At 42.4% G+C, this 23,008-nt stretch overlaps 1 protein-coding gene across 3 annotated transcripts; it reads left to right on the top strand.

Annotated features, from left to right (window-relative positions):
* Window positions 1–2,877: 2,877 nt before the first annotated feature.
* Window positions 2,878–20,910, top strand: cenpf (centromere protein F). 3 transcript variants are annotated; one of them, XM_030414764.1, is made up of 38 exons: window positions 2,878–2,965; window positions 3,671–3,851; window positions 4,078–4,203; window positions 4,544–4,614; window positions 4,783–4,919; window positions 5,154–5,245; window positions 5,325–5,586; window positions 5,761–5,963; window positions 6,092–6,217; window positions 6,314–6,442; window positions 6,636–6,758; window positions 6,888–7,023; window positions 7,125–7,254; window positions 7,380–7,659; window positions 7,823–8,029; window positions 8,175–8,383; window positions 8,654–8,783; window positions 9,155–9,433; window positions 9,554–10,141; window positions 10,927–11,100; window positions 11,438–12,318; window positions 12,410–12,621; window positions 12,706–12,838; window positions 12,928–13,069; window positions 13,305–13,416; window positions 13,696–13,955; window positions 14,066–14,174; window positions 14,280–14,485; window positions 14,657–14,875; window positions 14,987–15,130; window positions 15,420–15,609; window positions 15,700–15,797; window positions 15,905–15,946; window positions 16,075–17,127; window positions 17,503–17,632; window positions 18,055–18,753; window positions 19,103–19,215; window positions 20,178–20,910. In XM_030414764.1, exons 2-38 carry the CDS (start codon window positions 3,690–3,692, stop codon window positions 20,271–20,273), a joined length of 8,403 nt encoding a protein of 2,800 aa, XP_030270624.1. In that variant the 5' UTR covers window positions 2,878–2,965; window positions 3,671–3,689; the 3' UTR covers window positions 20,274–20,910. The 3 variants fall into 3 exon arrangements, with proteins under 3 accessions (XP_030270624.1, XP_030270626.1, XP_030270625.1); XM_030414766.1 differs by having other exon boundaries at window positions 12,709–12,838; XM_030414765.1 differs by having other exon boundaries at window positions 2,896–2,965; window positions 3,676–3,851.
* Window positions 20,911–23,008: the final 2,098 nt, after the last annotated feature.

Consider the following 23,008-nt stretch of genomic DNA (forward strand, 5'->3'; position numbering starts at 1 on the left):
CCTTCACACAAATCTTCAATGAGCAATCAGTCTACAGGCCTTACAGTTTTTCTTGATTGCTTTGATGCAGCAGTCAATTCAAACCCAAAATGACTCATTTTGTTTGCAAAAGGCTCTAACTGCGCCAAAACATTTAAAATATGCAACAAAAGCTAATTTTGTCTTCAAATAACACAACTTGCAAACAAGTGTATGAGCTCTTCCAATCAACCATTACAAAGTGGACAACAAAATACAAAATACAGCACTCAGTGCGAATCGGTGCACCATTGCTTGTCATTGTGGCCTATTACTCTACGTAACTTTCATGCCAGTGCCATTTGTTGTCAAATTTGCCTTCTTGCAAAGAATTGAATCCAGAATCAGAAATGCTTTGATGCATTTTTTTCGAACTGTGGCTGAAAACTGAAATACTGTAATTATTACACAAAATACATGGAAACCAAAATAAAATCTATTAGAGTATAAGAAAATAAGAAAGCTGGTAGTCTCATAGTTCACAAAACATTTCTGCAGCTTCACAGCAAGCATTTTCCTGAACAACTGACCTGTTTTAAAACATAGAAAAGAAGTTAAAGATATAAAATATTACAGTAAAGTATAACAATCTATTACTGTAGAGTATAAGAAATAGCCACTATTTATACTCAGGATCTTCTGTCTTGATGATGGGGCCACATGGCCTCATCCACATCACATTCATTATCCTCTCTTGCAATGAACCAAGGGAAAAATCTTCTTGCATGCCATCCAACCTTGACATTCCTCTGCACCTATTTCTCGCTCTCATCTGCCTTAGACCTCTTCAATCCATGTTGGCAAAGAACAACACAGCCGCTGCACTTTTTAAGGCCTGCAGACTGATTGCTCATTGAAGATTTGTGTGAAGGAGTGTCAAACAGGTGCTTTAGTGATTTCATACTGATGTAGGTAGTTTCTAATAGTTAGGAACAGATGGTTTCTGTTTGGTTACCATAGCTAAAACAATGGAGTTTGGACTGCTTGAATGACATCCGTGTTAACTGTTCTGCAAAAGGGTGGGGAAAATGTGTCAATTCAATGACAAAGGGTTAACACATTTGCAAGAGGTGTCTTGGGCTCTGCTGAGACAGTGATGATGAAAACCAAGTGGATTCCAGTTTGTTTAGACAGTTCAAAGCAATCAAGAAAAACTGTAATAAGTGCAGCGGCTGTGTTGTTCTTTGCCAACATGGATTGAAGAGGTCTAAGGCAGATGAGAGTGAGAAACAGGTGCAGATGAATGTCAAGGTTGGATGGCATGCAAGAAGATTTTTCCCTTGGTTCATTGCAAGAGAGGATAATGAATGTGATGTGGATGAGGCCAAGTGGCCCCATCGTCAAGAAAGAAGAGACTGAGTATCAATAGTGGCTATTTCTTATACTCTAAAGTAATAGATTGTCATACTTTACTGTAATATTTTATATCTTTAACTTCTTTTCTATGTTTTAAAACAGGTCAGTTGTTCAGGAAAATGCTTGCTGTGAAGCTGCAGAAATGTTTTGTGAACTATGAGACTACCAGCTTTCTTATTTTCTTATACTCTAATAGATTTTATTTTGGTTTCCATGTATTTTGTGTAATAATTACAGTATTTCAGTTTTCAGCCACAGTTCGAAAAAAAATGCATCAAAGCATTTCTGATTCTGGATTCAATTCTTTGCAAGAAGGCAAATTTGACAACAAATGGCACTGACATGAAAGCTACATAGAGTAATAGGCCACAATGACAAGCAATGGTGCACTGATTCGCACTGAGTTCTGTATTTTGTATTTTGTTGTCCACTGTGTAACGGTTGATTGGAAGAGCTCATACACTTGTTTGCAAGTTGTGTTATTTGAAGGCAAAATTAGCTTTTGTTGCATATTTTAAATGTTTTGGCGCGGTTAGAGCCTTTTACAAACAAAATGAGTCCTTTTGACCATGAGTGCCACTGTTTCGGCCTGTGTGTTAACTGTTTTGAAAATGTGGAGTTTGAGTTGACTGCTGCATCAAAGCAATCGATAAAAACTGTAATAAGAGTGATAACTATCAAAGGTGTGCCGTATAAATTTCCACAATGGCGATCTGGCCAAGTGCTAACGGTTCCAAGTTAATGTTCGATGACTGTATTGCAGTGTTAATGTGATAAATACCTAATTGTTGACAAATGTTAACTGTAAGCAACACACAGATATGTTGTACACAAAAGCACATTTAGACATGCAATCTCTCTATAGCCAACACATGAAGGTTACAGTTTAATTCTTACTGAAAATGTCATCTTGGGATGTTGAACAAGTCCACACAAATGGTTTTATTTGCTTTTATAAGTATGACGTTTTTTTCCATGTTCAATTGATGGCATTAACAACATTCAAAATGTTCTCAAAATGTGTTGATTTTGTGTCATTTTTGTGTCTATTACTACTTGTTTTTTGATTGATCGTTATTATTAAATACATTGTTTTAATTCTCATGGGTACGCAACAACCTGAGGTATATATAGAAAGTATTATTTGAAACATGCTTGTCAAATGTAAAAAGTGGCTCATCTTATCCCATTCTCCCTTACTTCTGGACTCTAACTTGTGTATAATATCTTAAATATTTTTGGGCCTAGTGTCTTAAATATTTTAGTTGCAGTGTTCTCTCATATCGCTCATCAGTTTGCTGTCCCACCCTAAAGTTTGTGAGTGTCAAATGGTCTGTGACCTGCACATCCTGTGACATGGGTGCTGGGTATTTACAAAGTCTCACCACATATTGGCACTGCTGAGACGGGACCAGCGGCGAACCAATCGTGTGCGCTGCATGGCTGACGTCACACCAAGCAGCCAATGAGCGTGGAGTTGAGTGAATTGCGGTTTCCTCCTGTGGAATTTGAATTTTATAACGAGAGCAACCCAAACAGACGGTGTGTGTGTCTATGTGTGTGTGTGGGATAAAGGAGCATCGCGCCCAAAGTAAGTGCAGCTCATTTTGAATTTTGAACTCTTATAAGTTAGCGATTTGCTGCAGCATTAAGTTAACTTTGCTGCATGTGTCATTTAAGACGATATTCAATTATTTCCAGCCGCTAATTTGTGCTTAAAATCCAAACGATCGTTTTCTCAAACGTTAACGTCCAACACAAACAGTAGGCTGCTAAGGTAATGTTTACGGTCCACTGCAAATGAAGGTTAGCAAGTTTATTCATCTGATATGTGTTTTGCTAACGTAGATTAACTAAATACACCGAAACTAATATGGTAACATTAACAGTTATGTTAGCCACGATTAACTGAACGTAACGTAACGTTTTGCTAGCTAGCTCACATTTGCTAACTTCACAATGCCCTTACGTTGCTAAAAGAGAGCCAATTTATTTAATTAACGATAGTAATTATGTTATCATTGCTCTCATTACGTTACACATTTCTTTATAAAAGCTGTCATACGTTACATTAACAAGGCCAATTAACCTACATGATAATTAACGTTAGCTAGCATACTGACGTTTAACAATACACACTTTTTTTGTGGTATCAACGTTACAAGTTGACATTTTGCATTGTTATGTTGTTGGGACATTTGTGTTCATTTAATTACAATACAGAACTTAGTCACCTGATGGTAATTCAGTTTGCAGGTTAGAATTGTTTCCCCTGTTTTAATGGAGTTGATGTCAGTTTAGACAGGTCGTAAACCATGAGCTGGGCGGTGGAGGAGTGGAAGGATGGACTTCCAGGGAAAGCCCTGCAGAAGATCCAGGAGATGGAGGGCCAGCTGGACAAACTGAAGAAGGAGAGGAACCAGAAGCAGTTTCAGCTGGACTCCTTAGAGGCTGCCCTGCAAAAACAGAAACAAAAGGTGTGTTGAATGTGTTGAATTGCTACATCAAACTGTCTTTAAAATGTTGATGAAGGTTCTCGGTCATCCAGGTCATGGCAAAATAAGTGTTGTATCATTGGCAACTGACACAGCACCTAGATTGGTCTTGAAAATAACTTCTAGCCATTGAAGCTGTACCAGATAATGTGTAAATCATACAGTATAAATAGATATGTCTATCAATCACTTGTTTGTCTTTCTCCAGGCGGACAGTGATCGGAGCGAGACCTCGGCTCTGAAAAGAGAGAACCAGTCTTTAGTCGAGTCCTGTGACGCTCTGGAGAAAACCCGTCAGAGGGTCAGCCATGACCTCGGAGTCAAAGAGCAGCAGGTCAGTTGTTTCTGATGCAAGAAGTAAATATCTGCTGCCGTGTATTCCTATTGAGTTGGAAATTCATTCAGTACCGAGTGACAAAGATAACAGCTCATTGATAATTAACAGACACTATCAATTGTGGCAAATGAAAAACACTGTATTTTATTTTTATGGGCTATTACAGCTGTAATGTCAGAGAGTAGTTGAATACCCGCTCAGTGTTGTGTATAGAGCTGTCTAGTAAACAAGCAACCAACCACTGTGATGGCAAAAGTAAATTAGGCACAGCTTAGAGGAATTAAACATGATTTTTGAACTGTCTGTGATCTTGACTAAATCCCTGTCCTAAACTCAGGTGAGCTACCTGGAGGGTCAGCTTAACTCCTGCAGGAAGACCATAGAGCGACTGGAGCAAGAGCTGAAGAAGTGAGTTCAGTGTGTGTTGATAAGCATTTTTAAACAAGGAGAGAAGGTGAATTTACAAATGTGACTCCTGCTACTTGCTGCTATGTCAAATACTAAGTAAAACATGATTTGATATAAAATCTGTGACCCTTGAATGACTGTTGATGCTGTCTTTATCTGTCTGCTCAGGTATAAGAATGAGCTGGATCGTTCCCAGCCTGCTGGATCCTCCTCTTTGTCATCCTCTTCCTCCGAGCTTCAGCCCTACACTACTCCACAGAAAAGTTTTTCTACCCCAGCTCCTGTGGCAGCTTACAGACATCAAGGTATTTTAGTTTGTTATAAAACTCTGTGCCTCGAGTTCATGTTGAATGCATTTTATGGATTCATGTTATTAGAATTTCCTTTTTTATATGTAGTTCTGAATCTCAGGTGTTTGCTTTCCAAGTATATTCATACATGTCAGGCTGGTGCTAAGACCAATCTTTCTGACATTGCGGCATCTTGTCTACCTGGGAATTTGTATTTGAGTCAAACATGTGTGTATTTATTTTCTATAGATAACAGACTAGATGAGCTCCAGGAGAAATACAACCAGGAGGTAGAAGAAAGAAAAAGGCTGGAGACTGAACTCAAAGTCCTGCAAGTTAAAGTGAGTAAAACATGACTTATGTTATGCGGTATATTTATTTCTAGTTGATAATGATGTTAACCCATTTTCTCTCTTTCAGCTGTTGAGTCAGTCCTCAGTCAGTGTAAGCCACAAGGACATTGCTGCCCGCCAAGCTGGATCTTCCATATTCCCATGGCAGGATCAGGCCCACAGCCGCCCGTCTCAGGATGCAATGGAAACGCCTCTGAAGAGGCGGGGGACGTCCCTGTGGGAAGCCCACGAGGAGACGCCAATAAAAGCCAGGATGAGCTCCACCAGAGTAGCGCAGAGTCCCAGTGGATCCTCCCAGCAGATGGAGCAGCTAAATACCATCAACCAAGGTGGACTGCTTATTATTTTTCTTAGAATTGATATCTGGTGTAGCGTTTGATATTTTTTCTGTGAGATATTAGATGGCCTTTTATTGTGTACCTCCACCACCTTTTGAAAAATGTATTTGGCTCCTTTTTATGATTAGATAATCTGGTCATTAATTTGTACTGTTTCTTCATCAGAGCTGCGTGGCCGTGTGTCAGAGCTGGAGAGAAATCTGTCCACTCAGGAGAAGGAAATTCGCAGCCAAGCGTCCAAGCTGCAGGAACTACAGAGCCAACTAAACCAGGCGCGCAAAGAGCTGACTGAACGAGACCGAGACCTGGCCAAGACTAGACACGAGCTGACCCAGGCCACAGACAGGCACCAGCAGGTTGAAGCAAAGGTAGGTTCCATGAGTGATACAAAGACACTTAATTATCAAATTATGTTTTTTTTCTGTTATTTCTTAAAATGTTTATTAAAATAGGAACGATGGGTAAAAAATCTTTAAAAAAAATTCTGTTTCTTCAGTGTTCATCAGTTGAGCAGAAGCTGAAACAAGTCTCGGAGGAGATGAACTGTCAGAGACACAACGCTGAGAGCTGCAGAAGAGCCCTGGAACAGAAACTCAAAGACCAAGAGAGAAACAGTCAAAAGGTGCAGCTGCCTGCAACTTGCACCGTTCTAGATAAAAATGCACATTTTAAAATTTTTAATCAAAATGTTTTGTGCCTGTTGTTGTATTTTGTGTAGGAGCTCGCTCAGCTGCAGAGTTCTCACCAGGCTTTGGATCAGCAGCTGAACCAGACCAGAGCCAAACTAACACAGGAGCTCCAACAGTCCAAAAAAGAGTGCAACATGCTGCAGGCTGACACTGAGAAGGTAGCTGCGTCACATCTCTGCTCCGCTTCATCTGCTCTGATTCAGTCCCTCCTCACACAGCCACTAACTTGGATTAGTCCCTTTTTTCTACTGAAGGTTTAGGACATTCGTGCAGCACCTCTCAGCCTTTCTACCGTTCGGTTAGGTTTCTTCTCCCTTCTCTTAACTCCTCTCTCCTTCTGCTCCTTTTAAGATGAATTTCCAGAAGAGTCAGATGGAGAAAGAGGTGGAGGAGCAGAAACAGAAATTGCTGAGGTCAGAGCAGAGCCTTCAGGCCAGCCAGACCAAAGAGCAGGACCTCCGCAAGAAAATGGAGGTGGGGTTCTTCTAGTAGAATATCTAATAACTGTAACTGAACTGAGAACTCACTGGTATAGCTTTTATCATTGTCATAAATGGCACCAATATCATTTTGTTTAAACACTCTTCACATTCCTTCCTCCAGGAGCTGCAGAAAGAGAAGAACACGGTGACTGTTCAGTTGGACCAGAGCAGCAGGCGTCTGAGTCAGCTGGAGGAAGAGAAGAAGAGTGCAGACCAGAGCCTCAAACGCACCCAGGGGTTACTAGATGATATAAAAGGTGAATTAATAGGAGGAATTAATCACGAAGGCTAGCAGTTATTTTAGAGAATTATCTGAGGTTATCTCTGTTTTTAACCTGCTCGTCATTCTGATCTTCAGCAAAATCAGAAGGGCAGGCGGAGGAGCTGAAGAGACTTCAGGCTAAACTGGAGCAGCAGACTCAGGCTTCGGCCCGCGAGCTGGAAAACATGAAAAAGACCATTTCTGATGCAGAGACCAAAAATGACAGGTAAGCTGTTTTACCGTGGACAAGGAGGAGGCACAGTCAATCTTGTGATAGAGTAGAGCATATATACTATATCTATATCTGTAACTTGCTCATCATTCATTGTGAATACTTTTCTTGCACCGTAGATCTCAGAATGACCTACAGAAACAGAGGCAAGAGGCAGAGAAGCTGACCAACAGGCTGACGGTTCTGGAGAAGGAGAGCCAGGAGCTGAAATCCAATCTCACGGCGAGTCAGAATGAGTGTAAGGAACTGAAACAAGAGCATCAAGCTCTGCTGGAGTGGAAGAAAGAAAAGGAGACCTTGATTAATGAAACTGAGGCTGTGCAAAAAGACCTCACTGATAAAATTACCAACTTGGAAAACAGTCTCACCTCACTGAATGACGCTACTGATGAACTGAAGGTAAGCTGCACTGGTTTCCAATATGTCCCATATGATATATCTTCATTATAAGTGTTCTGAATATCTGCTCTAAAATAAGAAATAATCATCTCTTGAATACAAGTGACTTCAGTAATCTTTAAGGAGTTTACTTTTTAAATACTTTTTCTTTTCATTTTTGTAGAAGAAGCTTGTGAGCGTAGAGGGAGACAAGACAAGTCTGTCTGCTCACGTCGACTCGTTGAAGGGAGAACTCCTCAACAAGAGCATGGAGTTGGAGGAGAAGGAGCACAAGTACAACCAGCTCCAATCTAAGTTTGCTGAAACGGGGCAGAAACACACCAAAGACCTGGAGAATGTTGCTGTACAAGTGGCTCAGCTTGAAAAACAGGTGATTTTTCTCCTATTGTTTTGCTTGTTTGTACATTACAGGCTTGTGTGGGCCCAAATTTTGGTTTTGGTAACAGGGTAACAACGAACATTTTAAAACCTGACTAAATAAGATGTATATATCCTTTACTCTTTTATCTGAACAGGTCAAAGATCTGGAGTTACGTCTGCAAAAGGAGTCGGCTCGAGCAGAGCAGGCTGAGAGGACCAACACTGAGCTGCAGGACGAGCACCAGGCGGCCTGCGACCTGGTTCACTCCAAAGACCAACTGCTAGAGTTAGGCCAAGCTGAGATCAGCCAGCTGAGAGAGAGCCTCACTCAGGCCACTGCACAGCAGGAGGAGCACAGTGCCAGGTGGGACTTGGTGGTTGTTTTTTGTTCATAATTTGAATACAACAGCTATGCAATAAACCCTAACTTTATAATGTTGAGACTGGGTCTGGGAGGTGTTGATTGTACCCAGAGATTGGTGGGTTTAGGAGGAATAGATACAGCCACAATAAAGTACTTAAAAGTATGATGTAAGCATGCATAATTATTGTCTCCCCGTTATCTCCATGGCGAAGCAAGGAACGTTGTTCTTGACATGCATTTTTTCTGTCTTTGGTTTCTGATCTCTGCCAGGTTGGCAGAGGAGAAGGTAGCCCTGCAGAAGCAGTGTGAGGAGAGCGTTACTGCGAAGGTCGAAGAGACTGAACAGCTAAAGCTGCGGTTGGAGGACGTTCAGCAAGAGCTGCTGCTCGCCAAAAACCAGGTCTGTCTCAAACAGAGAGACTTCATTCTTCATTTCTTTGCACTTAACAATTTGTCTTTTGTGCTGTCATTTGTTCACGCATTGACTTGACATTTTGAGACACTATTTTGGGATTTTGTAATAGATTGAAATACATTGTGAGGCACAAAATAATCAAATGACCAGTGAGTACATTCTGATCAAAATATGTTTGCCAGAAGATGAGGGGAATTATGTGTTAGTATAATGGGTGCTTCTTATTAAAGTGTCCAACTAACTCTATCCTGCTGACCTTTATAATGTTATGCCTTCTGCGTTGTCTTTACCCTCTGATTTTATGCTTTACCAATGAGGGAACCAACAGATATTTGAATCCTTTATCCATGTTTCAGGTCAGTTCCATGGATCAGTGCCTGAAGGTCCAGGAGCAACTGGGCGCTGAGCTGCACAGACAAATTAAAGCACTGACGGAAAGTGAAGAGGAACACAAGAAACTGAATGAGAAACGGTCAGAAGAGCTCAAGCAGTTAGAGGAGGAGCTGAAGGATCTGCAGAGCGACACGGAAGAGATGAAGCAGCAGCTCAGAGATGCTGAAGCTCAGATTTTGTCTCTCGAGAAACAAAAGGCTGAGCTGGAAAATGCAGCTCAAGAGACTAAGAAGGAGGCTGAGGTAAATCTAAAATATTTCTCTCTTTAAGAAATGTATTGTGTTTAGTAGTTTAGTTACTTCTACGTATTTCATTGGCTGTACTTCTTACAAATAACAAACCCAAATCTGTTTCCTGTTAAGACCACCCAGCAGGCTCAGAGTGAGAAGGTCAACAATCTTCTGGAGCAGATATCCTCATTAGAAGACAAACTAACAGCAAGCAAAGATGCAGCAGAGAAGCTTCCAGTCTTGCAGAATGAACTGGACAAGGTCAACCAGTCCCACGCCGACCTCAAGAAGTGCCTGGAAGCGCTTGAGAAGAGTCATTCCTCCGTTACTGAAATCAAGACCAACTTGGAGAGTACCCTGACTGAGAAAACCAATCTGATTGTTACTTTGGAGAAAGAAGTCAAAGAGCTCACAGAGAAGATGAGCAAAGAGTCCGAGAGTCACGCTTTGAAGATCGAAAATGCCCTTAACAAAGAGAGGCGTCTCGAAGAGCAGCTGGAAGCAGCTAAGCAATCATTAACTGCAGCTAAAGCAGAATCAAGGTCTTGGCGGGAGGAGATAAAGACCATGAAGACGACTCTGTCCGCTGCCTCACGCGGCCTCGAAGAGAGAGACAACATGGTAAAGAGCCTGAAGGAGAAGCTGAATAGAGCGGAGGCAGAGCAGGCCAAAACATCAGATCTCCTGAAAGAGAAAGTGGTTGCCATGAACAAAATCAAGGTTGGTTACAAATGTTAGCTTGGTTATGATTCAGACAGTGGAAATGGTTTCATATCATAGAGAGGCCGCCATTAGACCATATTAAAAGAAAAAAATATAATAATATGCACAGTAGGTAATGGCAACAGTTTTTTGTTTTAACCTGTTTGAATTCTGGCATAACTACAGATATCATGTTTGTCAATTTAAAAGACAGTTTTGCAACTCACATTGGTTGTAAAATTGCTGAAATACAACACTGAAAATGTGTGATTTAAAAAGACTACACACTCAATCAACACTCACACAAGTAACATCTCATTTAACACTAAAACCCTGTAGAGTCGGTCATACAACTCTTCTTTCACATTGTTGCAGTGTCAGACTTCTGATTTTCTCCCTTTTTTATACATATTCTGCTACCAGACGACAGTCTGTAGTCATTTGTGATGTATATTGTTCAAGACGATGTTCACTGAGAAGTTTCAAACAAAACTACATGATACTTTTGTTACGACAAACTGTCAACATTCTTGACATGCAAAGTTATCTTCATAAAATTGACATTTAACATCATATGTGTAATTGATGGCACAAAGATCAAGAAGTTTTCTGTCTCTCTTCATTGAATACATTCATAATTCTTTCTGAAATAAAGTCCCAGAGGGGATCCCCAACAGGGTGGGTTCCAACTCTATATGAGTCTTGCCTGGCTGAGGATATTGTGACAAATAGTAGATCAGAAGAAATAATCAACTATCTCATAAGTGTGATGAAGTGTGTTTCATTACATGTTTCACATTAAGGTGCAAATGGAGATGCTGCAAATGGACCTGGAGGACAACGAGACGGCCATGAACTCATTTGACAGTCAGGTGGAGGAGCTGAAGGGAACCGTAGAGTTACTGGAGGCTCAGCTAGCTCAGAACCAGACCCAGATGTCTGACATGGAGGTCATGCTGGAGGAGAGCAAAGCCCAGGTAGAGCCACGATCTTACACAGAAAATAATTATGCTTAACTTGGTGTGGAGATTAATATTCATCACCGTGGAGCTCAATATTTTAATACATTTCCATAAAAATCTAAATGTATCTTATTATTTATTATTATTATTAATTTATTTAAACGTCTCAATGTCAGGCAGCACATTTCCAAATCTTTTCCATCTCCTGTACTCACTGAGTTTCTCTGGAATTGGATTTAAAGAAATACGTGCAAATATTGAAATCGGTAATCGATTCAGTTAGTTTAACATATCAGATTTTGCAAAAATACAATATTGTGGTTTATTAAAAGTAAATCTAATCTATTCTCAGGTCTCAGTCTTGGAAACCCGGTTAGAGGAGGTTCAGTGTCAGAACTCTGCACTGGAGTCACAATATTTCACAGCCAGGGAGGAGCTGATGGAGAGGAGCTGTGAAATAACTCGACTGGAAGAGGACGCTGTCAAACGAAGCCAGCTGGAGGAGGACATTGCTGCGCTTGAGTCAAAACTCAGGCAAAGTGCAGAGGAAAATGTCAAGTTAGAGACGACTCTCAGGCAGATGATTGAGGACAAAGAAAACAACCTTAAGCAGTTGCTACAGGAGAAAAACAACCTTGAGATCACTATGAAACAGTTGACCGATGACAAAGAGCAAGTCGACACTGAAATGATTCACATTAATGCACAGAAGAAACAGCTGGAAGCGGATTTAGACGAGCTCGCTGAAGAGAACAAACAACTGCAGAGCAACGTTGAGCAGTTTAGTGAAGAGAAGAAAAAGATTGATCGAATGACTGCAGAGAAACAGGAAGTTGAATCGACCCTTAGGCAGGTCATTGAAGAGAAAGCCAAACTAGATGTTGCCCTTAATCTGATGAGCCAGGACAAGATCCAACTTGAGGCTCAACTAAGCGAGCTAACTGCTGAGAAAAATAACCTGAATCGAGTCACTGAGGAAAAGCTTCAGCTGGAAGTTAACTTTAATCAGCTGACTGAGGAGAATGTCAAGCTTCAATCAGATGTGAGTCAAGTAACTGAGGAGAAGCTGCTGTTAGAAGAGAGCATAGAGAGGCGTGAAGATGAGGTGGCTACACTAAAAGAAGAGAAGGAGTGTATCCAGCACTCACTCATGTCCTCAGAGCAGGAGCTCCAGAGGCTGAAGGAGCTGCTCGAGATGACGGAGAAGAGGAGCGAGGAGGAGAACAGGGAGAGGTACGGTCCATCTTCATCTGCTTTCAGCTTTCGAGACTCATTTATAGTTTTTTTTTTTTCCTGCTAACGAGACTTTTATTTTGTGTCACAGGAGCCAGCAGTTTGAGGCAGAGCAGGCAGAACTGCATCAGAAGCTGGCGGCCTTACAGAAGGAGCTGGTGGTGTTGAAGCAGCAGTATGATTTACTGCTGCAGCAGGTGGGCCAACAACACAGCCTCATACAGCAGCTCTCAGAATCGCAGCCAACCCAGATCTCGGGAGACAAAATCAGCTGCATGGAGTCTGAGGACACAGAAACTGGTGGTGAGTTTAGGAAAAATGTGAATAAAAACCTGCTGTTACTTGAGTATGAATACATTTGATATCAAATTATCTGTGTTTGTTCAGCAGAAGCAGCAGGACAGACTGCACCAGAGCCAACACTTGATACAAATCCCAAATCCCCTCAAATGAAAGATGAGCTGACCCCGACGGTGTCCGAACAGGGCGAACTTTCCCACGAGTCTGACGAATCTTTCAGGTACGATGAGTTCTGTACGAAGCGCAAATGCACAAATATAGCTGTTTTGTTACAAGATGAATTATTCTGATCTCCCTCAACCCTTTCAGGGAGACGGAGCTGGTCTTCAAGGAGGACATCGATGAGTCGGCGATGATCCAGGAACAATCTGACGATGAGAAGGCGGCGTGTGTGGTCAATGCAGAGGAAATGGGTGGTAATGAGGAGGAGCAGCAGCGGAGCTTGGACCAGGTGGATGAGAATTTTTATAATGTGTATCTATGCATTTAGCGTACAGCAGCATTTTCATCTCAAACATTTTAAAATATTTTTTTTTATGCTGTCTATACCTGCTGTCTGATTGTTTTAGAAGTTTAATGTTCAGAGAATAATATTTTTTTGTGAATAAATAAGCCTTATTATTATTGACTATGTTTTTGTAATACCAACAGAATAACACTTTTTTATTTTGTGGTCTGTCTCGCAGCTTCCTGAGGACAGCTGTAGTCCCCCAGATGTTCTTGAAAGTGAACCTGAAATCTTCGGCCTTTCTCCACCATCTTCCTCTCTTGGTGAGAACAGACAGTTAGGATCTTCTGGTGAGTAACTAACTGATGCTTATGACTGCAGTTTCAATAATGAGGCCCCAATTTATAGTCAAAATTTCAAAATGTTCTCAAATAATGCTTTATTTGATAATCTCCGGCTAAAGTTCAGCTCAAAACGGTGCAACGCGCGGAGTAACTAAGACACTGAAACAATGGAATAAATCAATGTACTTGCATATTTAGATGTTCTCTTATGCACACTATGAATTGTTGCTATAAATCTGATCAAGGATGTTTGAGTAATTTGGGTGAATTCAACCTCTTTATCAGCGACAGAGTCACCCCAGGCACAAGATGACTTCCACAATTACAAGGAAACAATCACAAAACAAGAAGATGACCTCCAGACCCTGCGTGCCGAGTTCGACCTACTAAAATCCGACCTCGCACTGAGAATGGAGTTGACCTCCGAACTGGAAGTTCAAATTGACAACCTGGAGAAGAAAGCTCAGGCAGCAGAGGAGGCGGCACACGGTGCTACACATAAACTGAAAATCGCCCTGGAGGAGAAGAAAGACGTTGCTGACCAGGTAGGCAGAAGAAATTACAGAATGCCAAATACAACTTGAATAATAAATGCCATTTTATTTTACGGCCTCTTAAATATAACTGATACCAAAACTGTGTGCTCATTTTTCAGTTGGCTCAGCTGTCTGAGGAGAGGGAGACGTTAACTCTGCAGCTCCAAACGTCTAAATGCCAGCTGGCTGATGTGATAGAGATGCTGGAAGGACTGGAGATGGCCAAAGGTACATACTGAGCCAAAATATGATTTATGAAGGAAAACACAGAATTGAATAATTGCATTGTGTGGTCATCTGTGATTGATTCAATATATTTCTTTGGTTCTGTAGGTGGATGGGATGAGAAATTCCTTCAGCAGGAGAGCGAGCTGAAGAAGGTTCGCTCTGAGAAAGCCAACCTGGAGCAGCACATCCTTGGCATGGAGTCTGAACTGGACACCCTGCAGGACGAGAGGAGCAGGCTGAAGGAGGAGATGGAGACCCAGAGAAAGGCTTGTTCCGGCTTGGAGCAGCAGATAGAAACACTCTCAACAGAGGTGAGCTAAAACATCAAAGTGCTATATGTATAAAAGCTAAATTACTGTGCATGTGTTGGTGGAAAGGTAATGAAAGCATGTCAGTGTTTCCTTGTCCAGGTGTTGTTGAACAGTAAGTTGTTGGCTTACTGACTCATCTGTGTGACACAATTATTCTCACCATTCCTCCAGACAACCCAGCTGAGATCTGAACTCGTGTCCTGCACTGAGGAGAGAGATGACCTGAACCAGTCGTTGGGCCAGTGGAGGGAGAAAGTTTACAGTCTGGAGAAGAGCAACTGTGACACCAGAAACCTAATTTCCATCCTGGAGGATGACATCAGAGCAGGGAGGAAGGAGTATGAAGCCCTTCAAAGCAGCATGGAGAAGCTGAAGACGGAGAGGCAGCAGGTATGTATGTGGAAAATTCAGGAGATTGACACATGCAGGTTGGGAGAGTCTTGCATCATGTTAAGAAATGTGCATGAATCTATTCACTCATTCCCTCTTCTTCCACTGAAGCTGTTGGAGCAGATTAAGGCGCTGGAGCAGGCAGTATCCCAACAGAGCGGAGAAAGAGAGGAGCTCATCGGGCAGCTAGACAAGATCACAGAAGACCACACCTCAGCCTATGAGAACACTGAGTCCATGGTCGGCAAGATACAGGTGAGAGGGATTGTAATATAACTGAGTTCCTGTTATTACAATGCTCGCTCTTTGTTTTGTTGGGTAAAAACAAGATAAAGACTGACAACCACCCTAACATCCTCCTTAAGCATCTGTTAAATAATGTGTGTTTAAAACAAACCGGTGTGTGATGAGGATAATATAGATGCAGATAATCAAATAGAAACTCTAATGGACACAAACTTTGTAGCCCTCTCGTCAAAGATTCTTCAGAGCTCATAAAATGTTTGATTCTAATCCTTCTCTTTCCCTCCTGTTTTTCCTCAAGGCGTTGGAGGGAGAAGTGTGCCGTCTCTCACAGTCTCTTGAGGCCTCTCTGCTAGAAAAAGGAGAGATCGCCTCTCGCCTGAACTCCACACAAGATGAGGTCAAGCAGATGAGAACTGGTATCGAAAAGCTCCAGGTCCGCATCGAGTCGGACGAGAGGAAGAAAAAGAAGATGGGAGAGCTGCTCAAAGGTGACTCTTGACTCCCATTTGAAATAATCTTGAGTTTTGTGAGTTGGTGTTGGCCTAAATGTGGCTCTTTATCTATCTTTTTTTATCTAGCTGCACAGAGAAAGTCTGATTCACTGCAAGATCGCATTGATGCCCTGGAGCGAGAGCGGGAAGACGCAGAGCAAAGTCTGGAGGACGCTGTGCTGCAGGTATTCTGATGGAAACGCGTGTATGCTAGAAAAAAAAACAGGTATATTTTTGCCTGGATCAATAAATGGTCAACATTTTCTCACTTTGTTTTTATGCTCTTCCACAGGCTGAAACGGCCAAAGCTGAGCTGGAGGAGGAAAGGCAAAAGGTACCTTCATAATTATCTGTGTTTCTTTCCTTATGTTCTAATCGTAAAACATGAAGCAAAAATATTAACCAGATTTCTCCTCCCTTTCTTGCGTTCTGTCATGTTTATCCTTTCATCCCGACCCTTAGGTGGAGGAGGAGAAGAGGGAGCTCAGCGACAAACTATCAGAGCTCTCTGCCTCGCTGGACGACCTGAGATCTGAGAAAGAACGCATGGAGCGAGAGCTGGAAACAAAAAACCGAGAGATAGAAGAACTGAAGGCCGCCAAGGAGGAGCTGGAGAGAGGGCTAGAGAGGGCTGAGGTGGATAGAAGAGAGGAAGAGAAACGACAGAGAAACAGGGTAGAGGAGCTGGAGAAAGGGATGAAAGAGGAAACAGAGAGGCAAACGAGAAAGGTGGATGAGCTCCGGGCTGAGCTGGAAGCCTCTCGGCAGAGAGAAGTCACCCTCGAACAGAAGAGTGCAGAAGCTGAAGGGGACAAAGAGAGGATGCAGTCTCTGCTGGTGGAGACGGAGAAGGAGAAAACCTGTCTGCAGGCTTCTCTGGAGGAGTGGCAGACGGAAGGAGAGAGGCTCCGCTCTCAGGCAGAGGAGCTGGAGAAGGAGAGAAACAACCTGAGGACCAGCATTGAGTCTTTAGAAGAAGAAATTAAGAATCTCAAAACACTCATGAAAGCCAACGATGAAGAGAGGGAAGAATATGGACGTCAGGTAAAGGAGAAGGAGAAACTGCACTCGACCCTGTTCTCCCTGAAACAAGAGCGTGATGTCCTGCACGGCTCGCTTGCGTCTGTAGAAGAAGCGAAAGAAAGACTAGAACAAGAGCGGGCGACGTTGGCTGACGAGAAAGAGAAGCTTCTGTCTGACCTCTCCTCGATAGAAAAGGAGAAACACGACATGCAACAAAGTCTCTCTGCATTAAAACAAGAGAAGGAAAGAATAGAGGAGGAGAAACAGAAGTTAGAGGCTGAAAAAGAAGAATTGTTGTCTTCGCTGTCTTTGATAGAAGCGGAGAAAAATAACTTGTCTTCAGCTCTGTCTTCACTGCAAGAAGAGACCCAGAGAGCAGAAGAGGAGAAGGAGAAACAGTTAGAAGAGCAAGAGAGACTTCAGTCTGCAGTTTCCGCGATGGAGAAGGAGGTGGAAACATATAAACTATCTGTCGCAAAGCTCAATGAGCAGGTACACACACAAAAACACACACACACACACACACACACACACACACACACACACACACACACACTGTTAACTTTGACTTGTTTATGTCACTTTTAGTGACTTCAGTATGATCAACACAACTTGTTCTAAATGTGAGAGCAGCAGCATGTTACCACAAGCTGTTCGTAAATCATCCTGGAAATCCATTCAAAGGCTTTAAAAGTAAAATAAGAGGTCACTAACGTCGTCCTTAAAACGGAAGCTGTGTGGCTTACTTGGCATGTATCAAGTCTGAATGTATTTTGTATTGTTTTGAGGCAGAACTGAGTGCAGGTGATGACTTTTTATAATTTATATCCACACTTATTCGTCGCACTTCCTCTCCACCCATTTCAGGTGTCCGAGCTGACCTCTAACACCGCCCGTCTGTCTAAAGAGAAAGACTCCGCCCTGAGCAAGATGAATCTTTGGATGAAGACCTGCAAACAGCTGGAGCAGGAGAAGCAAGATGTGTTAAACAGCTCAGGTGTGCACATTTAAACATTCTGAGTGATTCTCCATTATTTTGAAAACTCGATGACCGTGATGTCGTTGTGTTTTATCATAAGTATCTACGGAGTAGTTGATCAAAAGAAGATTAATTGGCAAGTGATAACTGATGAATCGTTTCAGTCACAATTTTTTGACATTTTGTCGTCTAAACGATTAATTTATTGATCATAGAACTGGTTGCAGACCTACAGACTGTTTTTCTGAACCATAGAGCTATCATAGCATTGGTCTCTGTGCTAACATGTTGTCCATTTACCAAAATGATTTTAACTTTCAGAGTGAATACACGTTATTAAAATGTTTCCTTATAGCATGACGATGCTGCATTTTGCTCTGAGTACATGGATTTTATATCTTTTGTCTAGCTGAATCATTTTGTTCACATTCTCGCTACAGCTGACAAAAAGACCAGTGAGGAGGCACAGACTGAGGTGAACCAGCTCAAGATGGAGGCAGAGGAGAGAATGAAGGAAGTTGAGGGCCTGAAAACTGCCCTGCAGCAGAAGAGGACGGAGGCAGAAGAAAACACTAAGCAGGTGGAGGATCTTAAAGCTGCCCTCGATGAAAGGAAGAAGGAACTAGAAGTGACAACAGGAGAGCTGGAGGAGATGAAGAGTGAGTTGGAAGAACTCAACAAACTTGTGGAGGAGAAAAGCAGTGAGGCAGATGAGAGCATGGAGAAATACTGCAGCCTGATGGTTCAATACCACAAACTGGAAGAGACCAACGATGCACTGACGACGCGCCTGGAGCAGCTCACTGCCACCCAGCGTGCTAACGAAGCTAACCTCCACTCCAGCAGCACTGACTGTACTCGCCGCCGGCGCTCGGCGAGGAAGTCCTCCGCCAACCGTCAGGAAGGAAAGCTGAACGACAACACTGAGAACACGGCTCCTTCAACACCACAGAGGTCTCCTCAGGGCTCTTCTGCAGGGAAGCGGGGTCACCGTGATATCAGTGATAAAGACGCACAGGAGGCCCTCCACAACCTGACAAAGAAGATCAGAGCCAACGCAGTGACGACACCCAAACCAAAAAGTCAGCAGGAAGATGAGGAATTCAAACCAGAGGGACTTCCTGAGCTGGTGCAGAGAGGTACAAGTGGTTATTAAGCACTTGGCATGCAAAGTTTGTTTTATCTATATGTCATATTCTAATGTGAGGTCTAGATTTTACAGTCTGGCATTTCAGTGAAAGTGAGAGTGTAATTAGTTGTAATTTAAAGCATTTATTCATTACAAGAATGAGCACAAATATCACTGCTCCGGACCCTCCAGCTTTGTGTTTGAGACACAATTGTTTATAACTTTACCCGAACAGACAAATGTGCAGTTCACAAAATGATGAATCACTAGGAGGAATAGAAAACTAAAGTTTCTACATCTCATGAGTTTCAGTTGCTATAGCATTAAGAATAATGACATTATAATTTGTCCTCTCTCAGGGTTTGCTGATATTCCTCTGGGGGAGGCCAGTCCATTCATCATGAGGAGAACCACAGTGAAGCGCAGTCCTCGGCTGGCTGCCAGACAGGCTGCTTCCACACCTGACGGCAAGGTGAGCAGCTACTACCATCACACACACTCTCTCGCTCTCACACACCTACAGTAGAGGGCACACACAGACACAAAACAAACATACACACAGATTATAGTATAGCAACCCTCTCACAGACGCAGGGCCACTTTATTAGTTAAACTAGCGTGCACAGTTACTCAAAGGGCTCTGACTGCAGGCATCAGGCACAAAAAGCTGAACAGAGATGAATAGATGTCAGCTAGTGTATCTGGTGGTGGTGTGCGTCTTTCCGACTGTGCCACATTTTTGCAAACTGTTCGACCGATCAAGAAAAAACGTCAGACTGTGCTGAAATATTAATGATGCGGGGGGAAATGCAGCACAGTGTTTGTGGAGTAACTTCCTACAAAACCTCTCAGAAAATCCAACAAATAGAGACTGGGTGAACAACAATGTCAGGAGTAGCCAGACCTACTGGCTCCAGATTGAATATTAATATTACTGTAAAATGTAATGATGCACATTAATAAATGCTGCAAATGAAACTTTTTTCAATTGCATTGTTGCTCATGTGGCCATAAAGTCAGTGAAATGGTATGTTTGAGGTCACCGTTTGACATCTGAAGGAATCTTGAGAGCTAATCAGAGTCAGAGGTTGTGATCTCCACCACCTTTCTGGGTCAGTGAGTTGCATGTGTGTGTCTGTGTGTGTTGGTTTATGCTGTGGGGGCCCCTTATATGTCTACAGGATATCCTCTCACCTTTTCCAGGTCAGCTTCTAATCGCGTCAGGTCAGCTTAAGTGAACCAGTCGTGTTTTTAAAGGATGTTGAGGTTTCAGGTCAGAGAGGTCGAGGGGAAAGAATGTCTCACGTGTCACTTTTACTCGTGTTCATTTACACTCAAGTGTCACTTCTTTCTTTGATTCACAAACACTCCCTACTGTGCCGTTTTCTTTCAATCACTGTTTTCATCCCTTGTTGTCTTGCTCTCCCTCCACAGGTTTTGAGTCCCTCTGCAGACAACTCAATAAATGTAACGAAGACGCCAGAGCACAAAGAGAAACAACAGCAAGGAGACAACTGTCACGTTCAGTAGATCGATGTTCACACGCACTCATACACACACACACACACAGTCTTGCACTTGTGATTTATTTGTAGAAATACACACATGCACACTCGTAAACACAAAATATTACCACTCACTTTTTTTTTTCCTAAAGACACATTTATTTTAAAAGTAGGATCTATGCTGGAAGTGTGTAACACTTAAGATGCTGTGTTGTGTGTTGATACCTGTTTGTTCCTCTATCTACATCTCTTCACTTCTCTTTGTGTTCTGATCACTGGTTCTTCTTTATTTTCTTCTGTCCTGTTCTTGTTGAAAAATCTTTTGAACTTTGTACATACTAGTAGATATACAGCAGTAACCGCTATGCTTCATCCATCTGTTAGTCCTGTAACATGTCTGATTGCTAATGGCAGCTAAGATTTTGTAGATTTTCTCCTGACTGTTTTTACTTTCTAGATATTTTTATAGTCAAAGACAAGAAAAGAAATATGTTTTTAATTCACTTTTGTTTTGACGCTGTGCTTTCTTACTGATCTGTGCAGCAAAAGCTAAAAGCAGGTCTGTAATTTCACTTTGTTTTTTAGTCATGCACAGATCAATGCCATTGATCATTGTAAATAGTTCAAAATTGCCCTTTTTTACTAAACCTTTTAAACTGTTATTTTGTGTGGTGTCTTTGTCACATACATTGGTGTGTTTCGCCTTTAAAACCAATATTTGTTGACATCCTTTGAAGAGTTGCACAGAGGAGCGTGTGTGTGCAGCTGTTCTACGTAGTTCAGTCTGTCACCACAGGGAGGAGAGCCTGAGCCACATGGAGAAGAGCTTTTGGATGTGGGGTTCAGTGCAGGACACACCTTTAGGCTAACAAACATCATCTGTCAGTGGAGGAAAATAAACCTTTTTTAATGGTTCCTCTGCCCAGAAACTATAAAATAGTTGTAAACTATGTCCTTTCATGTTCTGGTTTGATTAGCAGCCACTGTAGGTTAGGGCGAGATGAGGGTTCTTGTCCTACACACTGGCTCTTTTTTTTTTAAGTATATTTTTTTGGCCTTTTGGCTTTATTGACAGAATAGCTGAGGATATGACAGGAAACAGGTTGAGAGAGAGGGGGAGTGACACGCAGCATAGGGCCCCAGGATGGGACTCAAACCCGGGGCCGCTGCAGCGAGGACAAAGCATCTGTACATGGGACGTGCATGGATTGCCAGAATGTTAGTGAAAAAGCTATTTTTTAAGAAATACCAGTGCGTATGTAGAAATAGAAATAGCGATTTTGATGCTAGTGTAAAAGTGCCCCAGCACTCCATTGAAAATTAGCTTGCCCGAAAACGAAACTACTGTAAATCTTAAAAGTGCCTCTTTCATCGTAATTATGCTTTTGCATGAAGGTTTGACTCGTATACATTCACAAATAAAGCCTTGGTTGCATTTGGCGAGAGTTTCACTTAAAGCGATCAGTGATCAGTTGGTCCGATGAGCCAAAACTACTGCACAACTTTCAACAATGATTTTCCACATCTGAACTTCAACTGAAACTGCCATAATAAAAATGCCCCCCAAAAAGCAGTTATTTTCTGTTCAGATGTGTATAACACAGTTCTGAAACCAGGACCACACACTATAGTTCTTGTCCCTTTTGCTTAGACCCAAGAATCCTCATCTGTAACTGTTGTCTCGATGTCTCTACTCGTGACTGAATTTGGAAGATTGTGTCTCCATAGCACAAGAACGACTCGTCTGATTTCTGTTCCTCACCTCTTAATTGAAACCAACAAATTACGTGTCGGTATCTCACAGCTCATATCGTCAAGTGTCCTTCATGCTGACTGCAACGCTATAAACTCACTGATGTGAATTGTCAAAAGTAATTAGTGGGACTTCAGTGGGTGAACCTTTACGACGTGTCTGAGGGACACTGCTTCAGATCAATAACATTGATCTTCTCTTCTGGTGAATCGATGTTAGTATCATTGATGTGTGCCGACCTTTTGACCCCACGCTCCTCTGACACATTAACATGGGGCCCGGTGGATCTTCATCAGTTTCGGGTGGGGCATCACTGGGGCTGTTCACATTCACCTGGTTTGTTCATACACTCACTTTGTTCTTCTCTGCGGGTGAGGGTGCAGCAGTGCATGCTGGGTTATGGGAACAGCGTGGGCACGACACAGTCACACACCTCAGAGCGGATTCAGTCCTGCTCTGATGTCTCTGGCTGGAGCTGTTAGCGGAAGCTGCTGTGCCAGAACCAACTGTGGAAGAGGACACGGGAAATGAGGGGATGGGTCCGCTGAGCTATGTTATCACTGGCACTCGGACTGGAGAGTGTGTGTTTGTGTATGCATGTGTGTGTGTGTCTGTCGTTAGGCTGGACGGACTGACGGACCGCCGATCCCCCCGCTGTATGCATGACTTGTCCCATTCTTCACCCGGCAACACTGTGTAAGCAGCAGCTCTCAGGGCCAGAGGAGAGTCACTGACAGGAAGTGTCGAGCAGTTTGTATGAACAGGGCGGAGGGGAAAGAGACAGCCACTGGTGGTGCGTTCGAGTTACTTTGAAAACTGAATTATGTAATCACGCTTTATCGATCGACCATTATCCATTATCCATTAATAGGAAACCCCCTTAGCTTACCCCTGTTTAATTTATCAGGTAGACAGTTTTTCCAAAGAATGGCTTTAAATAGATCCCTAAAGAATGAGTAAAGCATTTATTAGCCATTAAAGGAGCAATGTCTAACACATAGCCAGAA

This window comes from Sparus aurata, chromosome 4 (assembly GCF_900880675.1).
Source record: "Sparus aurata chromosome 4, fSpaAur1.1, whole genome shotgun sequence".
NCBI lineage: Eukaryota > Metazoa > Chordata > Actinopteri > Spariformes > Sparidae > Sparus > Sparus aurata.